Genomic DNA, 21037 nt, shown 5'->3' on the forward strand with positions numbered 1-21037 from the left:
TGGCTCAGTCGGTTAAGCATCTGACTTTGACTCAGGTCATGAGCTCATGGTTTTTGAGTCCAAGCCTTGCGTCAGGTTGTGCACGGACAGCGTGGAGCCTGCTTTGGATCCTCTGTCTCCCTCCCATTCCCTCTGCCCCTCTTGCGCTCTCTCTCAAAAATAAACAAACATTTTTAAGAAATAAATAATAAATAAAACCATCTTTCCCTCTGCTGCCCTTGACGTTATAGGGCAGCAGGTTCCTTACCTTTTCCTAATAACCTTTTGTTTTTCCTGCCATAGTTTAGAAGGGGCTGTTTCTCCTAATGGATCTTTTTCTTCTGGATATAGTCTGTGAACTTGAAAACACTCCCTTTTCATTCATGTATCTCTAACACAACAAGGTTATTCAAAAGTACTAAGCTGACCCCATGTGAAGCTGAGCTCACCTTTACGAAAGTGTTTTCCATTAAAAGTCATTTATCTGGTCTGACCAACCAAGAAGGTGGCCTTGCTCAGGTTCTGATTTTTCCCCTTTTAAGCCACACCCTTACTTATTCAATAACAGTCTGTGGGAGCAGCACATGCCCTCGCGATCACACAGCTCAGCCCCTCTGGATCACTGAAAGCGGGGCCTCCAGGACCTCTGCACTGGCACGTTACCATCAGTTAATGTTTACTGAGTGCCTGTTTTTCCCATCCTAAAGGTGGCTTGTCATTTGCAGAGGCTTAATCTTTCAAACATTCAGGACCATAGATAGTATAAATACAATAAATAGGAATCATGAACTTAAGATGGGAAAATGACTTCAATTGTTGTTTTATAAACTAATGTTTTTTAAAACCATGGGCTGCAGAATGACTCAGGGGTGCTTATAGAGTAATGTTTCTTCCCATATGAGGGGGGCCTCAGGCCCTTAACCCCAGCTTTAACTCAGATATTATGTGTTACAGATTACACTTAATAAGCTGCTGATTAAAATACAAAGAAAGTTTGTAAGTTCTTTCTTTGTTTTACAAAGTTTGTAAGTTTGGCCAGTCCTCAACTGGAAGCTCAGGGCAAAGGCATCTTTGTTTTCTTTCAGTCACTGTGACCTCCTTAAGAACTGTAGACTGAGTGGGGCAAGTCTAACCGGAAGAAATAGCTTAGATCTTCCTTTTCATCATCTTTGTAGAACGTCACTTGCTTTTGGAACAGGAAATACATTTTCCCTGACTTGGTATATATCTGCTCATTAACAAGCTTTTGCCTGGTTTATATTGTCAAATTTGGACCAATTAGTGTGCTTTATGCTTTAGAGAATATGAAAGGTGTTTGCTTATCGAGTTTTTGAAACCATGTTTATTCAAAAATATAGAACTGTACCAGACTTGGTTTTTTTGCAGAAAACCAGATTAAGGGTTAGATGTGCTAGATTGGAATCCTGGACTTTGAGGAAGTTCCTTAACCACTCTGGGTCCCAACGTTTCCTCCCTTTCATTGAGGAGAATATCGACCATTTGGGGGCGCTCTCAGTGACTTAGCCATTTTCTTCTCCCACACTAAATGCCTCCAGGCTGCTGAGTCCTTAGAAATATGATCCCCTCAGTGTCTTTGATCTCTCTGTCTTCCTTCCTTACCACTCCTCTGCCTTGGGTCAGGCCCCCACCACTTGTTGCCTAAGTCACAGCAGTGACCTCCTAGCTGGTCTCTGTCCTGCCTCTGGTTGCTTCTCTAAGCCTTCTCCTCCGTATGTCTGCCTATTGTTTTTTTCCAGATGTGAATCTAATCATGTTATATCACCTATAACTTTCAAGATACAGTTTTTTTTTTCTAATAATAATAGCTAACAGTTACTGAGTGCCTACCACACCCTCCTTGTGGTGCCATATGCCATACATGGGTCATCTTAATGAACCTCACAACAAATTCATGAAATGTGAGTACAGTTATTCTCCCTGTTTTCCAAATGAGGCTCTGAGGCTTAGGGAGATTGAGTAACTAGCACAAGGTCACATAGCTAGTAACTGACAGAGGCAAGACACTGATCCAGGCTTTCTGATTCCAGAGCACACACACCTCACCCCTTCCCTGCTGTATTGCCTCCCTGCATGGCCCACAGACCCTTTGCCAAGCTGTCTCTGCTTCCTCTCCAACACCATCTCACCCCTGGCTCCTACAAGCACCCTACCCGATTGACACAACCATACTGACCTCGATATCCTAAGGGCTGTTACGTCTGCATCTCAGGAGAGTCTCAAAAATATTTGTGTCTTAAATAAATGAATAGAAGAATCTATACAACATTATGTTAACTGATGGTTAATACAATGTCAAGATTTAGTATCATTATGATACTCTAGGTTAAACCACCAATACCCTGACATTCTCAGGTTGACTTGGGTTTTCTCAACCTTGACATTGTCAGCATTTTGGTCTAGATAATTCTTTGTTGTAGGGAGTTGGCCCGTGCATGTTTGGCCAGATCACTAGCTTCTAACTACTAGAGAACTGCCGGTAGCACTCTCTGAGTTGTGACAGTCAATAATGTCTCCGGACATTACCGCATCTCCTTTGGTGGGCCAAAATTGTGGATCATTGATCTAACCCTTAGTTGCTCATTTTCACTGAACTTCCAGATGAGTCCCTTAGCTTCTCTGGTACTCAGCTGTTTTATCCTTAAAAGTGACAGGGTTTGATACTAATGTATTCTATAGTCAATAATGTATTAAAAAGTTATTCAGATACACCTAAATGCCATGTAATATTTTAGATTTCATCCTGAAACAGAAAAGAAGGACATTAGTAAAAAACTGGTGACAGCTGAATAAAATCTGTAGTTTAGTTAATAGCACTGCACCTATGTTAATTCCTTAGCTTTGATAAAGGTATCATGGTCATATAAGGTGTCCACATTAGGGGAGCCGAATGAAGAGTATATGGAAGGGGGAACCATTTTTTTTTAATGTTTATTTATTTTTTAAGAGACGGAGAGACAGAGTGTGAGTGGGGTAGGGGCAGAGAGAGGGAGGGAGATATAGAATCCAAAGCAGGCTCCAGGCTCCGAGCTGTCAGCACAGAGCCTGATGTGGGGCTCGAACCCATCAGCTGTGAGATCATGACCTGAGCTGAAGTCGGATGCTTAACCGACTGAGCCACCCAGGGGCCCTGGGGGCGACCCATTTTTGAGACACAAGGAAAAACAGAGGCCTGTATTTGTTCAATCACAGATCTAGAAGAAAAGTTAATAAACTAAATCCCTTTATTTTCATTGACTCATTTTGCAGGCTGTCTATTCATATGGACGATGAACTGCGACACATTGCACAAAACTCTCTTCAGGGTTTACTTGTTGACTTCTCAGACTGGAGAGAAGATGTACTGTTTGGCTTTACCAACTTCCTACTCCGGGAAGTAAATGACATGCACCACACGCTCCTTGATTCGTCCCTGAAGTTACTGCTTCAGCTGCTCACGCAGTGGAAACTGGTCACACAAACTCAAGGAAAAGTCTACGAACAAGCCGGCAAGATCAGAAATTCAGAGGTAATCTTCACACTCCTCCCACCAATTTATATTCCCTAATACAGTACACACGTAAACGCGTCACAGCTCGGAGACACTTCAGCGTTCTTACTTCCAGCCACCTAGGAACTTTCTGCCCTGTGGTGGCCCTTAATTTTTCCATCCGTGTCAACTGTGACCGGGAAACTCAGGGTTGATATGTTATCAGGTGAGAGTCGTTAACATTCACAAAACCATTAAGGGAGTAGAAATCGCTCTTTTCCGAGAATTATGATTATACATCTGTAAGAGCAAACGGCTATAGGCATGGCTACTGAGCCAGCATGGATATGCATATATGAAAGTTAGCTGCCCACTAGTTTTGTTTTGTTTTTCCTAGCCTGCAACATATTGGTTGCCTTGCCCAATATCCACAGAGAAGAAAATGCAACCTTGTGGTTTCTTTATTCCTTCACAAATCAGTCCTAAATGGCAAAAATTAATGACAACGTTATCAAGAGCCGGTTGAGGAGAAGTGTTGTCAGGAGAGCAGGGGCAGCGGTGACTTGGCATCGAATGAGCAGAGAGAGGGCCTGGCGAGGGAACAACACAGCTGAGAGTCTGGGGAAGGTGGAGGCTCAGGGAAGCACAACAGCACTGAGGAAAGAGCCAGGATCCAGATCCTAGGTCATTCCTCTTTCCTTGTGTGTTGTACACCCGCCGAAGCACGGAAGGGAGAGAAACAAGGATTGTGTGTGCTTGTCATAGGGAAGCCCTGAAACGGATGTGGAATCTGCCCTGTTGTCTGGCTTGCTTTTGTTTCAGACCCACTTGGTCGTGGTTCGGAAACTTTGAGAACCCATCTCATAAGCACGCACAAACCTAGATTAGAATCTAACACAAATGCAAGTAAGTAAGTGTGATTAGGAAGTAAATGTTTGAAAATTCAGTTGAATGGTGTCCAAAAGTCTATAGGGAATCTGGCTAAAAACAAATTAGGCCACTTTGACTGAATTTATGGAATAATTGCCAACAGTATATGAATAGAACCAGTTTTGTTCTTATTAATATTAATTGCCTTTGAAAGTGATTTCTTATCAGAGGTAACAGATGGTTGATGGTATTTCAAAGTAACAATTGATCTAAAGAAAAAAGAGATCTGTGGTGTCATGAATAATAATGAATTTATACTCCTGTCTGATTAGAAGCCACTGTAATTTATTTTAATATTACAAGGTCACATGTGCCAAAAGATGCGCATGTGAGTACTTTCTTCTTCCTCGATTGTTATTTTTCTGAATATACAATGTGTTCTCATTACGTGACAGCTAATTCCAAATGGCTCCAGCCACAGAATTCAGTCGGAGCGAGGTCCCCACTGCAGTGTTCTTCACGCCGTGGAAGGCTTTGCTCTGGTTTTACTCTGCAGTTTCCAGGTGGCCACACGCAAACTGTCCGTTTTAATACTCAAGGAAATTCGAGCTTTATTTGCTGCCCTGGGTCAACCGGAGGTATGGATTATCCTTCTGAATTTTCCAATTCATTTCTTTCTTTTGAAGTTCAGATTAAAACCTGTAAATAATGCATTATTGTTTTCTGTCCTTCCGTTCGCACATGTCAAGAAATAATTTTTGATTCGTCATGGGGTTTTGATTATGAAATAACATTCTTGATCTGTATGAGTTATATATTCTGAGAGCAATAGAAAAAGACCACTCTTGATTCTGTAAGAGGTGGTGCTTGGTTAAGAAGTGAAGAATTTTAAGATTCAGTTATGTGTCATTTTTCTTTTTCTTTAAATTTTTTTAAATGTTTATTTTTGAGAGAGAGAGACAGAGCGTGAGTGGGGGAGGGGCCGAGAGATGGGGAGACACAGAATCCGAAGCAGGCTCCCGGCTCTGAGCTGTCAGCACAGAGCCCAATGCAAGACTCGAACCCACGAACCATGAGATCATGACCTGAGCTGACACCGGACGCTTAACTGACTGAGCCACCTAGACACCCCCAGATCATTATTCCCAATAATGTTCAGCACACATCAAATTAAGAAGATATTATTACATTTATACTAGAGAATGAACTTGAGAAAATAAGGAGTTCCATTGAAAATGATCAAGGTATCAAACAGTCTGGCTAACTGAAATTTGTTTAATTGCATCAGTAATTGTAGAAAATGCCATCGCAAGAAAATGTCCCCTGAGATCAGAGAAGCGAGCCTATTATTAAGCATTATCGGCCAGCTAACCTCCACACTTGGTCAAGTGCTCTACATCCTTGTTCTAACATTAAGCATGTTGCCTGCGAGCCCAGGTGGCCAATCCTAGTACCTAGGTCGATGGGAGAAGGACCAGTTTTTTGTGTCCCATACTTCTTTGAAAAATGCTACTTTCCATTTTCTGGGTTTAAATCACTGACCTTGGTTTTATGACCCACAAAATGGCCGTTGTCTTTACCAAATATTTTCAAATCCATCACAGTGCTTTATGTTCACTTTTCTTCAGATAGCTTTGTGATATATTTTAGGACATCTGTGGTTTCTGGTGAATGAATGTCTAAGACATACCGTAGTTTGGTAAAACTCTGTTCAGTCTCTAACTATGATAGTAATGATAACAATGATTACCATGGATGTGTCTGGCACTGTGTTGTGCTCTACACATAGTATCTCATTTAACTTTCACGATCACCTAAGAATTAGCGTTATTATCCACAGTGGACAGTTACGGAAATTGTGGTTTAGGGAAATTCAGTACCTTACCCAAAATCAACAGGATGCAACAGAGCCCGAATTGAAACCCCCGAAGCCCCGTGTTCTTTCTAAGTATAGCTGACATACAATTGTTAACGTTAGTTTCAGGTATAAAACCCATGCTCTTAACTGCTTTTCCAGGACTGTGTTAAAAACATTTCTCATATGTTACTTTCTTGGACCAGCCCCAGCTTTGTATAATTTTTTTATTGAGGTGTCATTGACCTACAACATTATATTAGTTTCAGGTGTACAACATGGATCTATATTTGTCTACATTGTGTAACCATCCCTACAATAAGTAGAGTTAATATGTGTCACCATACAGAGTTATAGAATTTTTTTCTTGTGATGAGAACTTTTACAATCTGCTGTCTTAGCAACTTTCGAATATGCAGGATGGTATCATCAGCTATAGTCCCCATGCTGTGCACTACACCCCCATAACTCACTTATTTTGTAACTGGAAGTTTATACCTTGTGATTCCCTTCGTGCATTTCACCCACCCTGAAACCACCAATCTGTCCAATCTATGAGCTTGTGCTTTTTTTTTTTTCCAACCACAATTTTTTTTGAAACCATTCTCATTCATACATGAATAATGACAACCCGAGGCTTTCCTGAAGGCTTTTAAAGTAAATAATTTGATATTTCTGAGCTTCTCTATAATAAAGGATGGCAAACATACACATACCCATATATATACATATGTATATATGCTATTTGTGTAGAAGGATTTTCAATAAGATACTCTCTCCTATACCCTGTAGTTTGCTTCTTTTACTAAATAGCTTACACAACATAGATACCGCAGAGTATGTGGTCAGTCTCCATTGCACTTTCTTTGGAACTAAAATTCAATCGTAGTCAACAATTTATCAGTTATTTTTGCTGATGAATGACTTATGGATGTAGCATTTTAGTGGTCCAGCAAAGCATATTCTTGTGGGGCTTTCATCCTTAGAATTAACGACAACATGAACACTCTGAGGGATGACGTATGGCACGAGTGTTTGTTTAGATCCTTGTGTACACGCATGATTTTTTGAAATTCAAGTATATGTCTTTTCAGTACACTGTGAAGTTAGAGCTCTAATTATCTTCCACTGAAACTTGAAAGACTAAACTCAGACTCACAGGGAATTTAATCTACACATTTCACCATCTTGGCATTCACTTTTCCATGAGAAAACCCTTATCACTATCTTGCAAGCTGTTCTGCTTCGTGTACTGAACAAAGGCAGTGGGGTGGGTGGGAAGGATTCATTTTCCCATGGAGAGTAACTGCCGACCCTTCATACAGGACGATGACAGGCCTATGATTGATGTCATGGATCAGCTAAGTTCTTCCATTCTCGAAAGTTTCATTCATGTAGCAGTTTCAGATTCGGTAAGTACACATTTGATCCTGATTCCTAACTGTTCTTAAGTACAAGCTCTGGATCTGTCTGACAAAGAGAGACAAAGAAAAATGCTGTGGCAGAATGCTGGGGTTTTATGTCAGATTAATAAACTGACACAACAGTACTTATGAAAACAAGACAGGCTTTTCAGATAGTAGCTGAGGAAACATCCAGATAAATTTCAAACAAAATTTGAGCCTCAGGAATATAGACAATATTTTGCAAACTGCAATTTCAAGAAGAATTGTTCAGGATTCTTTAAGAAAGTTAATTCTCTTTATTTATTATGCTTAACACTGTATGTAACTTCTATATGGTGCCTTACAGTTTACAGCATGCTTTAACATTATCTTTTTCAACCCTCATAGGTACTAAACACAAAAATATTTAGGGGCAGCGCCATAGTGACACAGAGAGAAGCATTAGGACTGGCACTTGACCCTACTTGGACTCTGACTATAGGACAGCCTTATCTGCCATGCAAATAGATTCTTTCTTTTTCAAGAGCATATTGGCACACTTTAGTTTCCTGAAAAAGTTTGAAGGGAAATTGAAACTGATATTAACTATCCGATTTTTTTTTTTTAATCAGCATAGTGCAGTAAGGGGACCTAGATTAATTTCAGCTAAATAGCTGAAAAGAGGCAGTGCAGGTCAGGGACCGCTTGCAGAATCCACATTGCTGATGCCTCTTGTATATTATTGTCAAATAGCTATAAACGAATGCAAACATTTGTCACAAATAGCTATAAATGAATACAGAGCCTGAAGGTGTTTGTGAGCTTTTCATGGTCTTTTCTCTGAGACTGAGCACAGATCCTTACCTTTAGTGGCCCTGTCCTTGCTTACGGTCGTAGTAATAATGATCATTACTCAAACGAGTAAGCCCGGCAGCACAGACTTTCACAGTGATATTGAATAGTCCTTCTTTCCGAAATTCGATGTGTTTTAACATGGAATGGAAGAGTTGAGTTTAACTGTTATATACACATCTCTTATTTGTCGGCAGATTATATTTCGTTCATGTGATTTTGTTCTGTCTATCAGAATCAAAATCCTGAGCCAGGGGTAGCTAGAGCAGCCATACCTCACTTAGGAAGATGCATAGAAAGGGGAGAAGAAGAATGTGCCTGCCTTGTTCCAGATGTTTCTACATTCCTTAGCTCACATAATTTACCTAAAAGATCAGGTGAGATTAGCATTCTAATTCCCAAGTTATAAATTCATGTCTCCCAGACAGAGACTCTGGGATGCTCAGGACTCTTCCCAGGTCATGAGCTCTGAGTGGGGCTGCTATTGGAACCTCCTCTCTGACACTGAAGCTCAAGATGTGCCCCCTTAAAGCCCGCTCACCATTGAGGCTACTAGTGTGGCGCCTGACCCGTGGGAACCTGTAGACCCATCAGATAGAACGGGTCATTTTAAATGCCCGACAGTCATAAAGGCAATCTTCTCTCCGGGCACAGCTGCCAGATTATTTGAAATGTGGTCTTCCCCAAACTTTAATATTCTGGACTTAAAAGAGAATGACACATACGAACTTGCACGAGATATGCAGCAAAAAAGTTTTCAAACGTATTGGTTTTTTTGGCTTGATATCATAGGTCAAGAATAAGTAGGTGCTTTACCTCAAAACCATCAGTGAAATGCCCTTCATTAAAGGGACTGCATTCAGCCATCTCCCTAAATCAGAGGGAAGGTATTTTAATCTAAGTAGAGGTAAACAAGATTATGGCATTAAAAGGCCCACACTACCAAGACAGGGATTAAAAACACATTTGTGAATCTTAGAAGTTAATAAGTTTTAAGAATTTTCAATGGCAAATCCATGATCAAGTTTAACCCAGACCATATATTTTTCAATAAATATTCGGTGAGCAGTTGGGTCTACTAATGCACAGTGCTATGTGCCATTAAAACTGTTCAAAATATGACCTGTGTCCTTGAGCCCCGCACTTGAACTGCTTTCAGTCTTGCATCAGAAACAGCAGTGGCTACAAATGGGCATCCTATGTGGCAGGAGCAGGAGGGGTGTTTCAGATTCAAAGCTTGGCCCGTCGCAGGAGGTAATCAGGAAGAGCACTGTGGACGAAGGGGCATTTAGACCCAGCCGTGGTGGGGACGTGTAATTTACAGTGCACATTGATTCATTGCCTACTTCTTGGACCCACAGGCCACATTACCGCTGACCCACAGTGTGGATCTGCAGTGGTTGGTGGAGTGGAATGCAGTCCTGGTCAATAGCCATTACGATGTGAAGAGCCCTTCCCATGTCTGGATATTCGCTCAGTCTGTCAAAGACCCCTGGGTCCTCTGCCTCTTCAGTTTCCTCCGGCAGGAGAACTTGCCCAAACACTGCCCCACAGCCCTCAGCTACGCCTGGCCGTACGCCTTCACTCGGCTCCAGTCGGTCATGCCTCTGGTTGACCCAAAGTAAGAGAACTGTGTTTTCCTCTTTTGTTTATCATTTTTGCCCTCTTACATTTACATGTTATCTAAAAGATTGGCATATTATAATCCTCTCTGGTTTCTGCACTTCCTAATACAGAATTCTTAACATTGAATAAAAGCCAGTCAAAAACTCTTACCTAGCACTAGTTTGTTTGTTTTTTCCTTAATAATCCATATGATTGAGTATAGACTGTCAGAAACTTAGAGGTGAAAACAGTCTTAAAGTTCTATTCAACTTCGCATCCAATAGAGACATTCCCTGTCCAGACAGTTCTTAACAGCCTAGACAATCCTTGACGGGCAGTAGGTCAACTGTGTTGGGGCACTTCCTAGGGTCTTTATTTAACAAGTGATATTTAAAATGCAGAACTTAGTTTCACTCTTGTTTTCAACTCCGTACTTCCAGTAGCCCAATTAATGCCAAGAAAACCAGCACCGCCGGCAGTGGAGATAATTATGTTACCTTGTGGAGAAACTACCTTATTCTTTGTTTTGGAGTTGCAAAACCCAGTATTATGAGCCCGGGACACTTAAGAGCTTCCACTCCAGAAATAATGGCGACCACACCTGATGGTACAGTGAGCTACGATAACAAGGTGACGTGACATGCTTCAGAAGAATTATTCTGTAAGGTTTTTTTTTAGCTCGTTTGTCTAGAGTTCACAGTGCGCGTCGCACTGTGCCTGCCATCTGGAGTATATGGGATCAGATTTTCATCCTACACATTTCTAAATTCCATTGAGCGTTGACGTGCATAATTTATTAGTCCTCCCTGACAAGTGGGGAACTGAAGATTAAGAGAAGTTAAGAAACTTGGTTAAGACCATAGAGTGCCCTGAGGTTTATTCATTTATTATGCCCTGAGGTTTGGTTCCTGCCCTGCATACCACATTTCTCTCTCTCCTTGCCAAGTATTCTCCTTGAAACGATGCCTTCATTACATGATCTTGTTAAGAATGGGTTTGTAGATTTAATTTTGAAAAAAAGACATAATAAAAGTATTCTTTAGGATTTGTGTCCCAGGTAAAAAATGCATTCATGGTGCTGTATTAAAATTTATGTCTGTCTTTGTTTTTTTTTTTTCTCTCTGAAATGATGGCAGTGCTTTGGGACGTGGTTTAGTACTTTGAAACTGTTATAATGGAATCATCCTTTGACTAAAGGAAGCATCCGTTATCATGTTACCTCTTTTTCACTTTTAATCAACTTGTTTCAGGCCATAGGCACCCCATCGGTGGGAGTTCTGTTAAAGCAGTTGGTGCCTTTGATGAGACTAGAGGGCATTGAGATCACAGAGTCCTTAGTTTTAGGATTTGGAAGAACAAATTCCCTTGTTTTCAGGTACGGTAGTCTCAATGAGTTGCTCTAAATTTGTTCCTACTGCTGTTGTCGTAGTTCCTGTTTTTAACTCAAGTTTGAGTCTGCGTGTTGGCATGTGCCTGGGGGGGTTTATAGGCTTTGTGCCATTTCCTTTGTCCTCGTGGTTTGACGTGCATGTAGCCAGCGTTTCTCACCGCAGCCTCGCTTTTCCCCTTTCGCCTTTGCAGCTTTGATTTTCCATCTCAGATTTTATCTCGTTTGCAAGATTGGTTTTAGATAGCTATAAGGGAAGGTAATTCAGTGTCCACCTCCAGAGAGCCAGACTGTTCAGAGGCTTTCATGTCAAAACAATGAGGTCTGCTCATCAGCCATTTATGCAACAGATCTCGAAGGCTAAGCACTGATAGAACTCTTTCAAGGGTATTCTGTTACACTAGTCGATCTTTTCAGAAGGTGCTTTATCTGCCTTAATAGAACCATCATATCTCGGATTCTTGGCTCATTTCACACCTTTAATCAAATAACCGTTCCATCTGAGGCAGTGTCATAGCCTTTTGAAAGAGTCATCATAAAATATTAGTTCAGACTGTCTCTGGTGACTTGAGCTAAGCATATAAGCACCAGTAAAATTCCCAAGTTTTTTATGTAGAGAGAAAAGGGAAAGCTCTAAGCATCTGCCAGAAACCCTATTCAAAAACTAAAGATTAATGAGACATTTTAGAGGCAATTGGAAAAAAATCTGTTACGTTGTTCATGTATAGAGTCAGATTTTATTCTCATAAAAAGTAATTGTGAGTTCTGATACTGGAGTGTCAGCTCACCAGTGTTTTTACTACTTACTAGTTAACCAGTTAAGACAAAGAATCACATAGACATACTACAAGAAGATAAGAAAACAATTCCTGGAATAACCTAACATTCTTTCCCAAAGAACCTAAGAAACTAACATTCTTTCCCAAGGACATAGGTTCTTGTACATCTTGCCCTATGAGTATTCCTAGGGGTGGGTAAGATTATGCAATTTATTACCCACGTGGGTCCGGAAAACTTAGTCTCTGGGCCTCAGTTCCCTTACCTGTAAAACTGTTATAATAAATAAAAATGAAGTATATCTATCTAATAAAAAAAGAAAAATTGTTATAATTATAAAATCTATCTTACATATTTATTGAGAGGATTAAATGTAAAAATGTACGTAATAAATATTCAGTAAATGGTTGCAGTAGAAGGAGGTCATTAATATTATTTCCATTTCTTTGATGAAGAAATTCTAGCATCTGTGCTAGAAAAATCTGAAATGGAGTCCAAGTGTTCTGTCTCTCAGCACAGAATGCCGCAAAGTTTACCTTCCTAACTTTGGATTTCCCTGGAGGATGATGTCTAAGAGCACAAATTATCCCACCGGAAGACTGCAGAATATTGCAAGGTGTTCAGGCATCGAACAGACAGACTATACACAAAATACCTAGCCACAGGCTAGCTCTTCTAATTTGTCTGTCTTGACATAGCAGTTCAGAAGTTATTTCCCAAAGAACACAAATACTTAGTTGAGAACTGGAGATCGTGGGGATGGGTGAAAGATGAAAATGTCTTCTGTGAAGGACTCGATTTTATCTTCATCCCCACTGCCTGTAGTAAAGTGCTTTGAATGTAATCACCACTTGTAATACATTGTTTGTTTAACTGTTTAGAGGGGGATTTTCAACATCAGGGTCTCCAGAACAGTAAATCAGAATCAAGTCAACAGACATGCATTGAGCCCAAATTATATACATAACACTGGGATAAAGACCAGTAACACAAAGTACAGGCCAACACCTAGTTCCAGTTCCCCACGTGACTAAGAAACGGGAAGGCCAGGGGGCGGTTGATGTCAGAAGCAAAATGAGAAAAGAACATGGTTTAGGACTAAATGCATGTATTTGGTGATAAACTTGGTGTCGATAATAGTGAATTTCAAATGCCAACCTTTATCTCCATAGAGAATTGGTGGAAGAACTCCATCCATTAATGAAAGAAGCCCTGGAACGAAGACCAGAGGTAATATTTTTAATTTAAATACTTAATACCTCCGTTCATGTGGTCAACGTTATAAATTTAGATCGTACTTAATGGTTTCCCCTAAAAAAAAAAAAAAAATACAAACACCCAGCCTACTTTTAATAGTGAATCTTAATATTTTTTTTTTTCAACGTTTTTTATTTTTATTTTTGGGACAGAGAGAGACAGAGCATGAACGGGGGAGGGGCAGAGAGAGAGGGAGACACAGAATCGGAAACAGGCTCCAGGCTCCGAGCCATCAGCCCAGAGCCTGACGCGGGGCTCGAACTCACGGACCGCGAGATCGTGACCTGGCTGAAGTCGGACGCTTAACCGACTGCGCCACCCAGGCACCCCTTGAATCTTAATATTTTAACTTCTGTTATTTTTATTATTGTTCAGTATTTGAATATTTAGCATAATACAGTTCCTCTGTTAAAAGATTCTGTGTTCTAAACTCATGAAGGCAAACAATCTAAATGGTCACGCACATGTTAAAATACTACATTCTTTTGTAGGAGGTTTGAGTTGATTGAATGTTTTTGCTGGTTTGCTTATTTTTTACGAGGAGTTGAATGGTCAAGATATTATTTGTTTGATCTGGCATAGGGAGGATTTTCTTCAAAATTATCTTTCTTGAAGTGAACTCTGGAAAGGACAAACTTATACACAGCAGGATTAAAAAAAAAAAAAAAGAAGAGAAGATGGAAAAAGAAGCTTCCCATATAGTAGATAAGATACAAGAAGCAGCAAAAATTTTAGCAGTGTGACTTGCGTGACCAGAATTGGTGGGATTCTTCGTGTCCACTAGCCCTTTCTTGTTTCCGTGCCTCTGTCTTTCCATAGATGCCAGAAGCATCTAGGAACTGAGGCTGGTTAGTTCTCAACGTTGCCACCTTATAAATATTTACTGACCCGCTTAGGATCTGTTTCTTTTATAGCCTCTAATAGCAAGATTTTCTCTAAGGATCTGGAAGAAAGAAAAACACCCTTGTCTTTTGTGTTTAGAAAATTGAAAACCCAGGGGCACCTGGGTGGCTCAGTCAGTTAAGCATCTGACTTCGACTCAGGTCATGATTTCAGTTTGTGGGTTCAAGCCCACATCGGGGTCTGTGCCAACAGCTCAGAGCCTGGAGCCTGCTTTGGATACTGTGTCTGCCTCTCTCTCTGTGCCTCCCCAGCTTGTACCCTCTTTCTCTCTCAAAAATATGAAAAGTCATGTCTAGATTATGCCTTTCTTTAATACAGTTTCTCAAAGCAAAGTTATTGTTTTGCCTACGTTCATAAATGGTATTACCTTTTTCTACACAGAACAAAAAACGCCGAGAACGGCGGGATTTGTTAAGGCTACAACTACTTCGAATTTTCGAGCTTCTGGCTGATGCTGGTGTCATAAGTGACAGGTAAAGTGAAGATTCTAATGAGTTGATCTCTCCTCACCAAACTGGTCTTTTTGTCTTTTTTTTCTTTCTGTCTTTCTTTCTTTCTTTTGTTTTTTTAAATATGTTACCTTTAACTTTTACTCAGAAACGTCCAGAAAAGCGTATTGTTGTTTTTGTGCATATTCGATTTATACTGCCCATAGGTCAAGAACAAATTTAGTGTGTGAGTTCTGACAGCGAATCTTATTTTCCATGAAGCATGTACTACTTTGATGTAAAGACCAGTCATCTAAAATCTTTATTTCTTTTTTATTATTCCAGCACAAATGGAGCGTTGGAACGGGATACGTTAGCCCTTGGAGCTTTGTTCTTAGAATATGTGGACCTGACCCGCATGCTTCTAGAAGCTGAAAATGATAAAGAAGTTGAAATTCTTAAAGATATCCGGGCACATTTTAGTGCGATGGTCGCCAACTTGATTCAGTGTGTTCCAGGTACAGGGATGCATCACTGCGGATTTCCTTTCATGCCTGACAGACCGTTTGTGTTTCTCATTACTAGGCTTTTCCTCTTTAATCCTACTGGCCTGTGTGCAGGTCTTAGATGGGATCGTTCATTTACTTTGAAATACTTGGAAATACACATAAGAACAGATTGTGGTAATCCAGCACAGAGTTGGAAAGGGAACAATAGGAATGAAATTTGGCTTTGTTCTTGTCATTATTTCTATTCTTTGTTTTGGTTCCCATCTAAAAATGAATCTATGTAATTCATAGGAAGGAAATAATTCAGGGGGAACATTCACAAGGGCTTCATTTCTTCTTCTTATTGTGCTAACCTGTGAACATGTGATCCGTCTCCACAGTATGCCTTCTCTTCACTCTCCGATCAACACATTCTATACAGCTAATAAATTAGATTATTGAGAGGTTTTTGCACAGAGCAAACTGTGGGTATGGGTATGAAAACTTTTCATCTAATAAAAGCATGAAGAATAAAAATAGCTGGCCAGTTTGGTGTAAAAATTAATTGCTGTAATTAAAAGCTGTGACATATGGAGCGCCTGGGTGGCTCAGTTAAGCGACCGACTTTTGATTTTGGCTCCGGTCATGATCTCATGGTTTGTGAGTTCGAGCCCCACATTGGGCTCTGCTCTGACAGTGCAGAGCCTGCTTGGGATTCTCTCTCTCCCTTTCTCTCTGCCCCTTCCCTGCTTGCATGCGCTCGCTCTCTCTCTCTCTCTCTCTCAATGAATAAACTTAAAAAAAAAAAGTTTTGACATAATTACAAAAAGCCACAACTCAACTGTTTCTACCTTTTCATTGTTTTGAGATTGTAAAACCTTTTTCTTGCCAATGTTCCTCATCTTAGATGACCCTAAATTAAGATTTCAGTATACTTCTTCAGTTAAAATACGTTTGTTTAAAATAGACAGTATATACATTGTATTTCACAGGCAGCAGCAGTTGAGAGGATGTTTGATATGTAATCAGTAACTGAGTGGAAGGGGTTGCAGTTTTGCTAGACATTGATTAGAAAGCAGGGTCTGTGAGTCCACTTTTTTCCTCTGCTTCCCTCTCTGGACAAGGTGCCATTGACTGAAGCATGAGGAACAGGAAGACCACACTTGTAGAGAGAAAATGAGGCTTGACTTCTTAAATCCAAGTTTCATTACAGAAGACTCGAGTTAGGAAATGAAATTACTGCTTTCCTCAGAACATAGGAGTCATGTATAATAGTGCCACAAAGTGTATTCACTATACTTTTCAGTCAAGCCGACTCCTAACTCTGTTTTTCTCTCCAGTTCACCACCGAAGATTTCTGTTCCCCCAGCAAAGCCTGAGGCATCATCTTTTCATCTTGTTTAGCCAGTGGGCAGGACCCTTCAGCATTATGTTCACCCCTCTCGACCGCTACAGTGATAGAAATCATCAAATTACACGATACCAGTATTGCGCATTAAAGGTAGGGCACCTTTGTCTCAGTGGATGACTTACGTTGGCCCAATGGTCTCTTTCCCCGTAGATAGATGGCTGTGTATAAATATGTAAATACTCCAGTTGGTTTCTCAGCTGGGTTGAGGTTTGGGTTTCAAAATACAAAACTTGTCCCAGTTCTTACTTTTATCTAGTGTATGAGAACCACATGGATTTGCTTATTTACCCTGTTAGTAGCTGCCTTGTCCATTAACATACAACCTAAAAAAGATATATATGTTACCTCAAGTTCAGAACCTACCAAGAGCCACATTCCCTTTTTAGTCTTCCATTTTGAAACACTTCCAAAAATAAATTTCCACACTACTAACTGTTCCAAAACTTCAGAAGCATGATTCCTTGCAGCCTAATTACATTTAGAAAACTGTGTTTCAATTCTGTCATATATATGGAAGTTTGATCACGTACCAGTTGACTTTTGCCTCAATGGAGCTAGCTGATTTAAACCATGGCCCTCATAGTCATTTGGACCTAGTAATTACAAAGTTAATCATTCTTACATTCCCTTGCTTCCTCTCCTTCTCCGAGTAACTAAATTTATATTCTTAATTTTTTTCCTTTGATTAAGAATCATGTTATTTATTTCCACATTTTTCATAGTTTGCCAATTTAGTACATTGGTTAAATATTTGTCATCAAAGCAAAATTTGAAAAGCTGTATTTACCTTATAAGCAGAATTTATTCACTTGAAATCACGGAAGGTAAGTATAAATACTGTGAAATGGCCATTTTGTTTTGAGTATCTTACTCTTTTGTCATAAAGATTTGTTTAATCATAAAATTATATGTCCGTGGAGTTAAATTTATGGCTTTTAATTCTTATTTAAAAATCCAAAATTGGGAATCTGGTCCTTCTTATTGAATCTAGTAAGGAATACTTTAAAATATTATGGTAATAACTGCTTTAAAAGACCCTCATTACCTATAAATCTGGTAGTTACATTTTGTGAAGTCACTTGCGTGTTATTAGATCATTCCAAGTTTCATGCACACATTTGGTTGTTTTGTTATCAGGCAATGTCAGCAGTGTTGTGTTGCGGCCCTGTGTTTGACAATGTGGGCCTTTCCCCCGATGGCTACCTATATAAGTGGCTTGACAACATTCTGGCTTGTCAAGATTTACGAGTAAGTATTAGCCAAAAATACATTGCTTTTAAATGTCTTGGGTGTTCCACCTGATCAGGTTACTAGAGTGTAGAAGCATTGTTCACAGCACAATCTCTGCATGTATCAGCCACAGAAGTATAGGTTTTTGTGTTATTCATATTACACTATGATGCATCAGAATTAAAAAAAAAAAAAGTATTCACCAAAGTTGACTATAAACTGGACCCTAAAACAAATTTCTGTGAAGTTCATAGGATTGAAATGACACAGACTATTTCTCTAATCACAGTGATAATAAGCTAGTAATCAATAATAAAAATATAATTTAAAAACACCCTTCCAGGTAACTAGTGAGTCAAAGAACAAATTACAATAGAAACTAAAAAATATCTTTAACTGAAGAATAACAAAAATAATATATACTAAACTTGTGGGCTGTAAATAAAGCTGTGCTTAGAATGAAATGTATACCCTTAAGTATATATTTGAGAAAGAAAAAAAAGGCTGATAACCAATGACCTAAGCATCCATCTCAAGACGTTATAAAAAGAATAGCATATTAAACTGAAAACAAGTACAATGAAGGGAATAATAGAGATGAAAGCACAAATTAATGAAAGAGAAAAAATAGAAATGATAATTTAAGCCAAAAGTTGAATTTATTACGACTAATAAAATTAATTCCTGGCAAGTCTGATCAAGAAAGAGAGAAGGCACATGTCTCACCAACATCAGAAATATTAAGGGGACATCCCTACAAATGGTAGATGTTGAAAATAAAAGAGAATATATGAACATTTTGTGCCAATAAACCTGAAAATTTAAATAAAATAGACAAATTCCAAAAAAAACACAACCCTAGAAGAAAAGAAAAATCTGAATAGTCATTTAAGTAATAAACATGAGCAAGAAATTTTGGTAGCATCTCTCAACAAGCAGAACGAAACACACCTAAGATCTAACTTCCTTTGATTTTGTTCTGGTTTCTTTCTAATATTTTTATTTTTATTTTTTATTTTATTTTATTAATTATTTTTCTTCCTCAAAAATGAAAAGATGAAGGGATTCAGCCTAAAGTAAGAACAGGAAGAAATGATGGCCAGGGATTTAATCAACACAGATAAAATTAAGATGTCTGAACTAGAATTTAAAACCACAATTATAAGAATACTAGCTGGGGTTGAAAAAAAGCATAGAAGACACCAGAGAATCCCTTTCTGCGGAGATAAAAGAATTAAAATGTAATCAGGCCCAAATTAAAAATGCTACAACCAACATACAATCTCGAATGGATGCCATGATGGTTAGGATGGATGAAGCAGAGCAGCAAATCAATGATATAGAATTTATAAGTAATAAAGAAATTTTATCTGTAATTCAAAGTCTTCTCACAAGGAAAACTTTGGATAGTTTTACTGATGAATTTAACATTTAAGGAACAAATTGTGTTGATTATATACAAAATCCTTAGAGAAAAAACAGCTCAAGAGGAAATATTTTATGAGACCAGCATAACCTTGATACTAAAACCTGCCAGGGATTTAACAGGATAAAAAAAATTAACAGGCAATTTTATTCAGGAGTATAGATACAAAAATGTAAACAAAATATAAGAAAATCAAATTTAGTGATATATAAAAAGATGATTCATCATGATCAAATTGGCACTTTTTAAGAACTGCAAGATTGGTTCAATATTCAAATATCCATCAACTCCTTAGTATGTTAATTATATTAATAGAGTCTCAAGAAGGAAATACACAAACATCTCAATAGAAGCAGAAAAAGCATTTAATAAAATTCTACATTTATTTATGAGAGAAACTCCTATCAAAATTAAGAATAAAAAGAACATTCTTAGTTTGATAAAGGGTGTCTGAGAAAAACCTGTAATAAAAATTATACTGTATAGTGAATATTGAAAGTATTCTCTGAGATTAGAATGCTCAGAACAGGCTGTTGTGAACAGGCTAGCCACAGAGTGAAAGATGTTTGCAACATAAAACCAACACTTCTTATCTGGAGTATATTAAGGATCCCTACAGATAATTAGATAAAGACATTCATAGAAAAATAAGCAAGTGACTTAAAGAAATTTACAAAAGAGGTTATTTGGCCAATAAACATAAGAAAAGTTTCTCAAGCTCATTAGTAATTAGAGAGATGCAAACTAACCACAGGAGATGCTACCTCAAATCCACCAGAATGGTGAAAACTAAAAAGATTGACAATGTTGATGAGGAAATAGAACAACAGGAACTCTCACACAATGCTACAGAGAGTAGAAATCCACATAACCACCTCAGAAACCTGATTGTCATTATATACTAAAGTTGAACATAGTATGCCCTAAAACCCAGCAGTTTTACTCAAATATATATTTTATAAAATAAGTTTCCAGTGCGTGCAACATATGACATGTACAAAATTATTCAAAGCAGTATTATGAAGGCAAAAGCTGGAAACAACCCAGATGTCTGTCAATATAGAATGAATACCTTGTGAAGTAAAGATATATTAGAATGTAACAGTGAAAATGAGTGAATATAGATGCTTCTCAAACATGAGTTGTGTTCAAGAAAACACACCAAATTATAGGCAATATAATTCCATTTGCATAGAGTTCAAAACAGCCCAAACTAACCAACAGTTGTTGAAGTCAGAATAGTGGTTACTTTGGAAAAGAAGAGAGAGGCTAGTGATTAGGACAATGCATAAGGCAGGCTTCCGTGGTGCAAGAAATCAATCTGGTGTTCTACTTCCTGTGTTCACTTTGGTGTGTTCAGTTACAGTAACTCATCATTTACTTATGAATTAATTGTATACTATGTATCTTATACTTCGATATAAAGTTTCTAAAGCTCAATTAAAAACTTGCTGATTTTCTTTCAAGTTGAACCAACTTTTTAATGAAATGGTATTTTTAAGTCCTTTTTAATAGTGTCATTAACTTTTATCTGCTGCTAATTACTTAAGCCTGTGGGGAACTAGGTTGATGATGTTCAACCATCCAACTAGAATATTACTCCCATCTTAGCCCACACCCTGTGGTTAGAAAAAAAAAAAAAAAAACCCAGAATCTTTTCTTATCCCCCTCGTTGCAACTGGCAACAGAAGGAAACA

General features: G+C 38.7%; 1 protein-coding gene across 12 annotated transcripts in view; it reads left to right on the forward strand.

Annotated features, from left to right (window-relative positions):
* FRY (FRY microtubule binding protein) overlaps window positions 1-21037 on the forward strand; it is a 340234-nt gene that overhangs the window by 219152 nt on the left and 100045 nt on the right. For all 12 annotated transcript variants that reach the window (XM_042948349.1, XM_042947801.1, XM_042947961.1 and 9 more), the window contains 11 exons: window positions 3247-3505; window positions 4792-4974; window positions 7517-7603; window positions 9790-10049; window positions 10474-10663; window positions 11284-11408; window positions 13370-13427; window positions 14739-14830; window positions 15131-15303; window positions 16614-16774; window positions 17822-17932. In XM_042948349.1, coding sequence (XP_042804283.1) covers window positions 3247-3505; window positions 4792-4974; window positions 7517-7603; window positions 9790-10049; window positions 10474-10663; window positions 11284-11408; window positions 13370-13427; window positions 14739-14830; window positions 15131-15303; window positions 16614-16774; window positions 17822-17932 — 1699 coding nt within the window. The remainder of the gene's footprint in view (window positions 1-3246; window positions 3506-4791; window positions 4975-7516; window positions 7604-9789; window positions 10050-10473; window positions 10664-11283; window positions 11409-13369; window positions 13428-14738; window positions 14831-15130; window positions 15304-16613; window positions 16775-17821; window positions 17933-21037) is intronic.

Source organism: Panthera leo, chromosome A1 (genome assembly GCF_018350215.1).
Source record: "Panthera leo isolate Ple1 chromosome A1, P.leo_Ple1_pat1.1, whole genome shotgun sequence".
NCBI lineage: Eukaryota > Metazoa > Chordata > Mammalia > Carnivora > Felidae > Panthera > Panthera leo.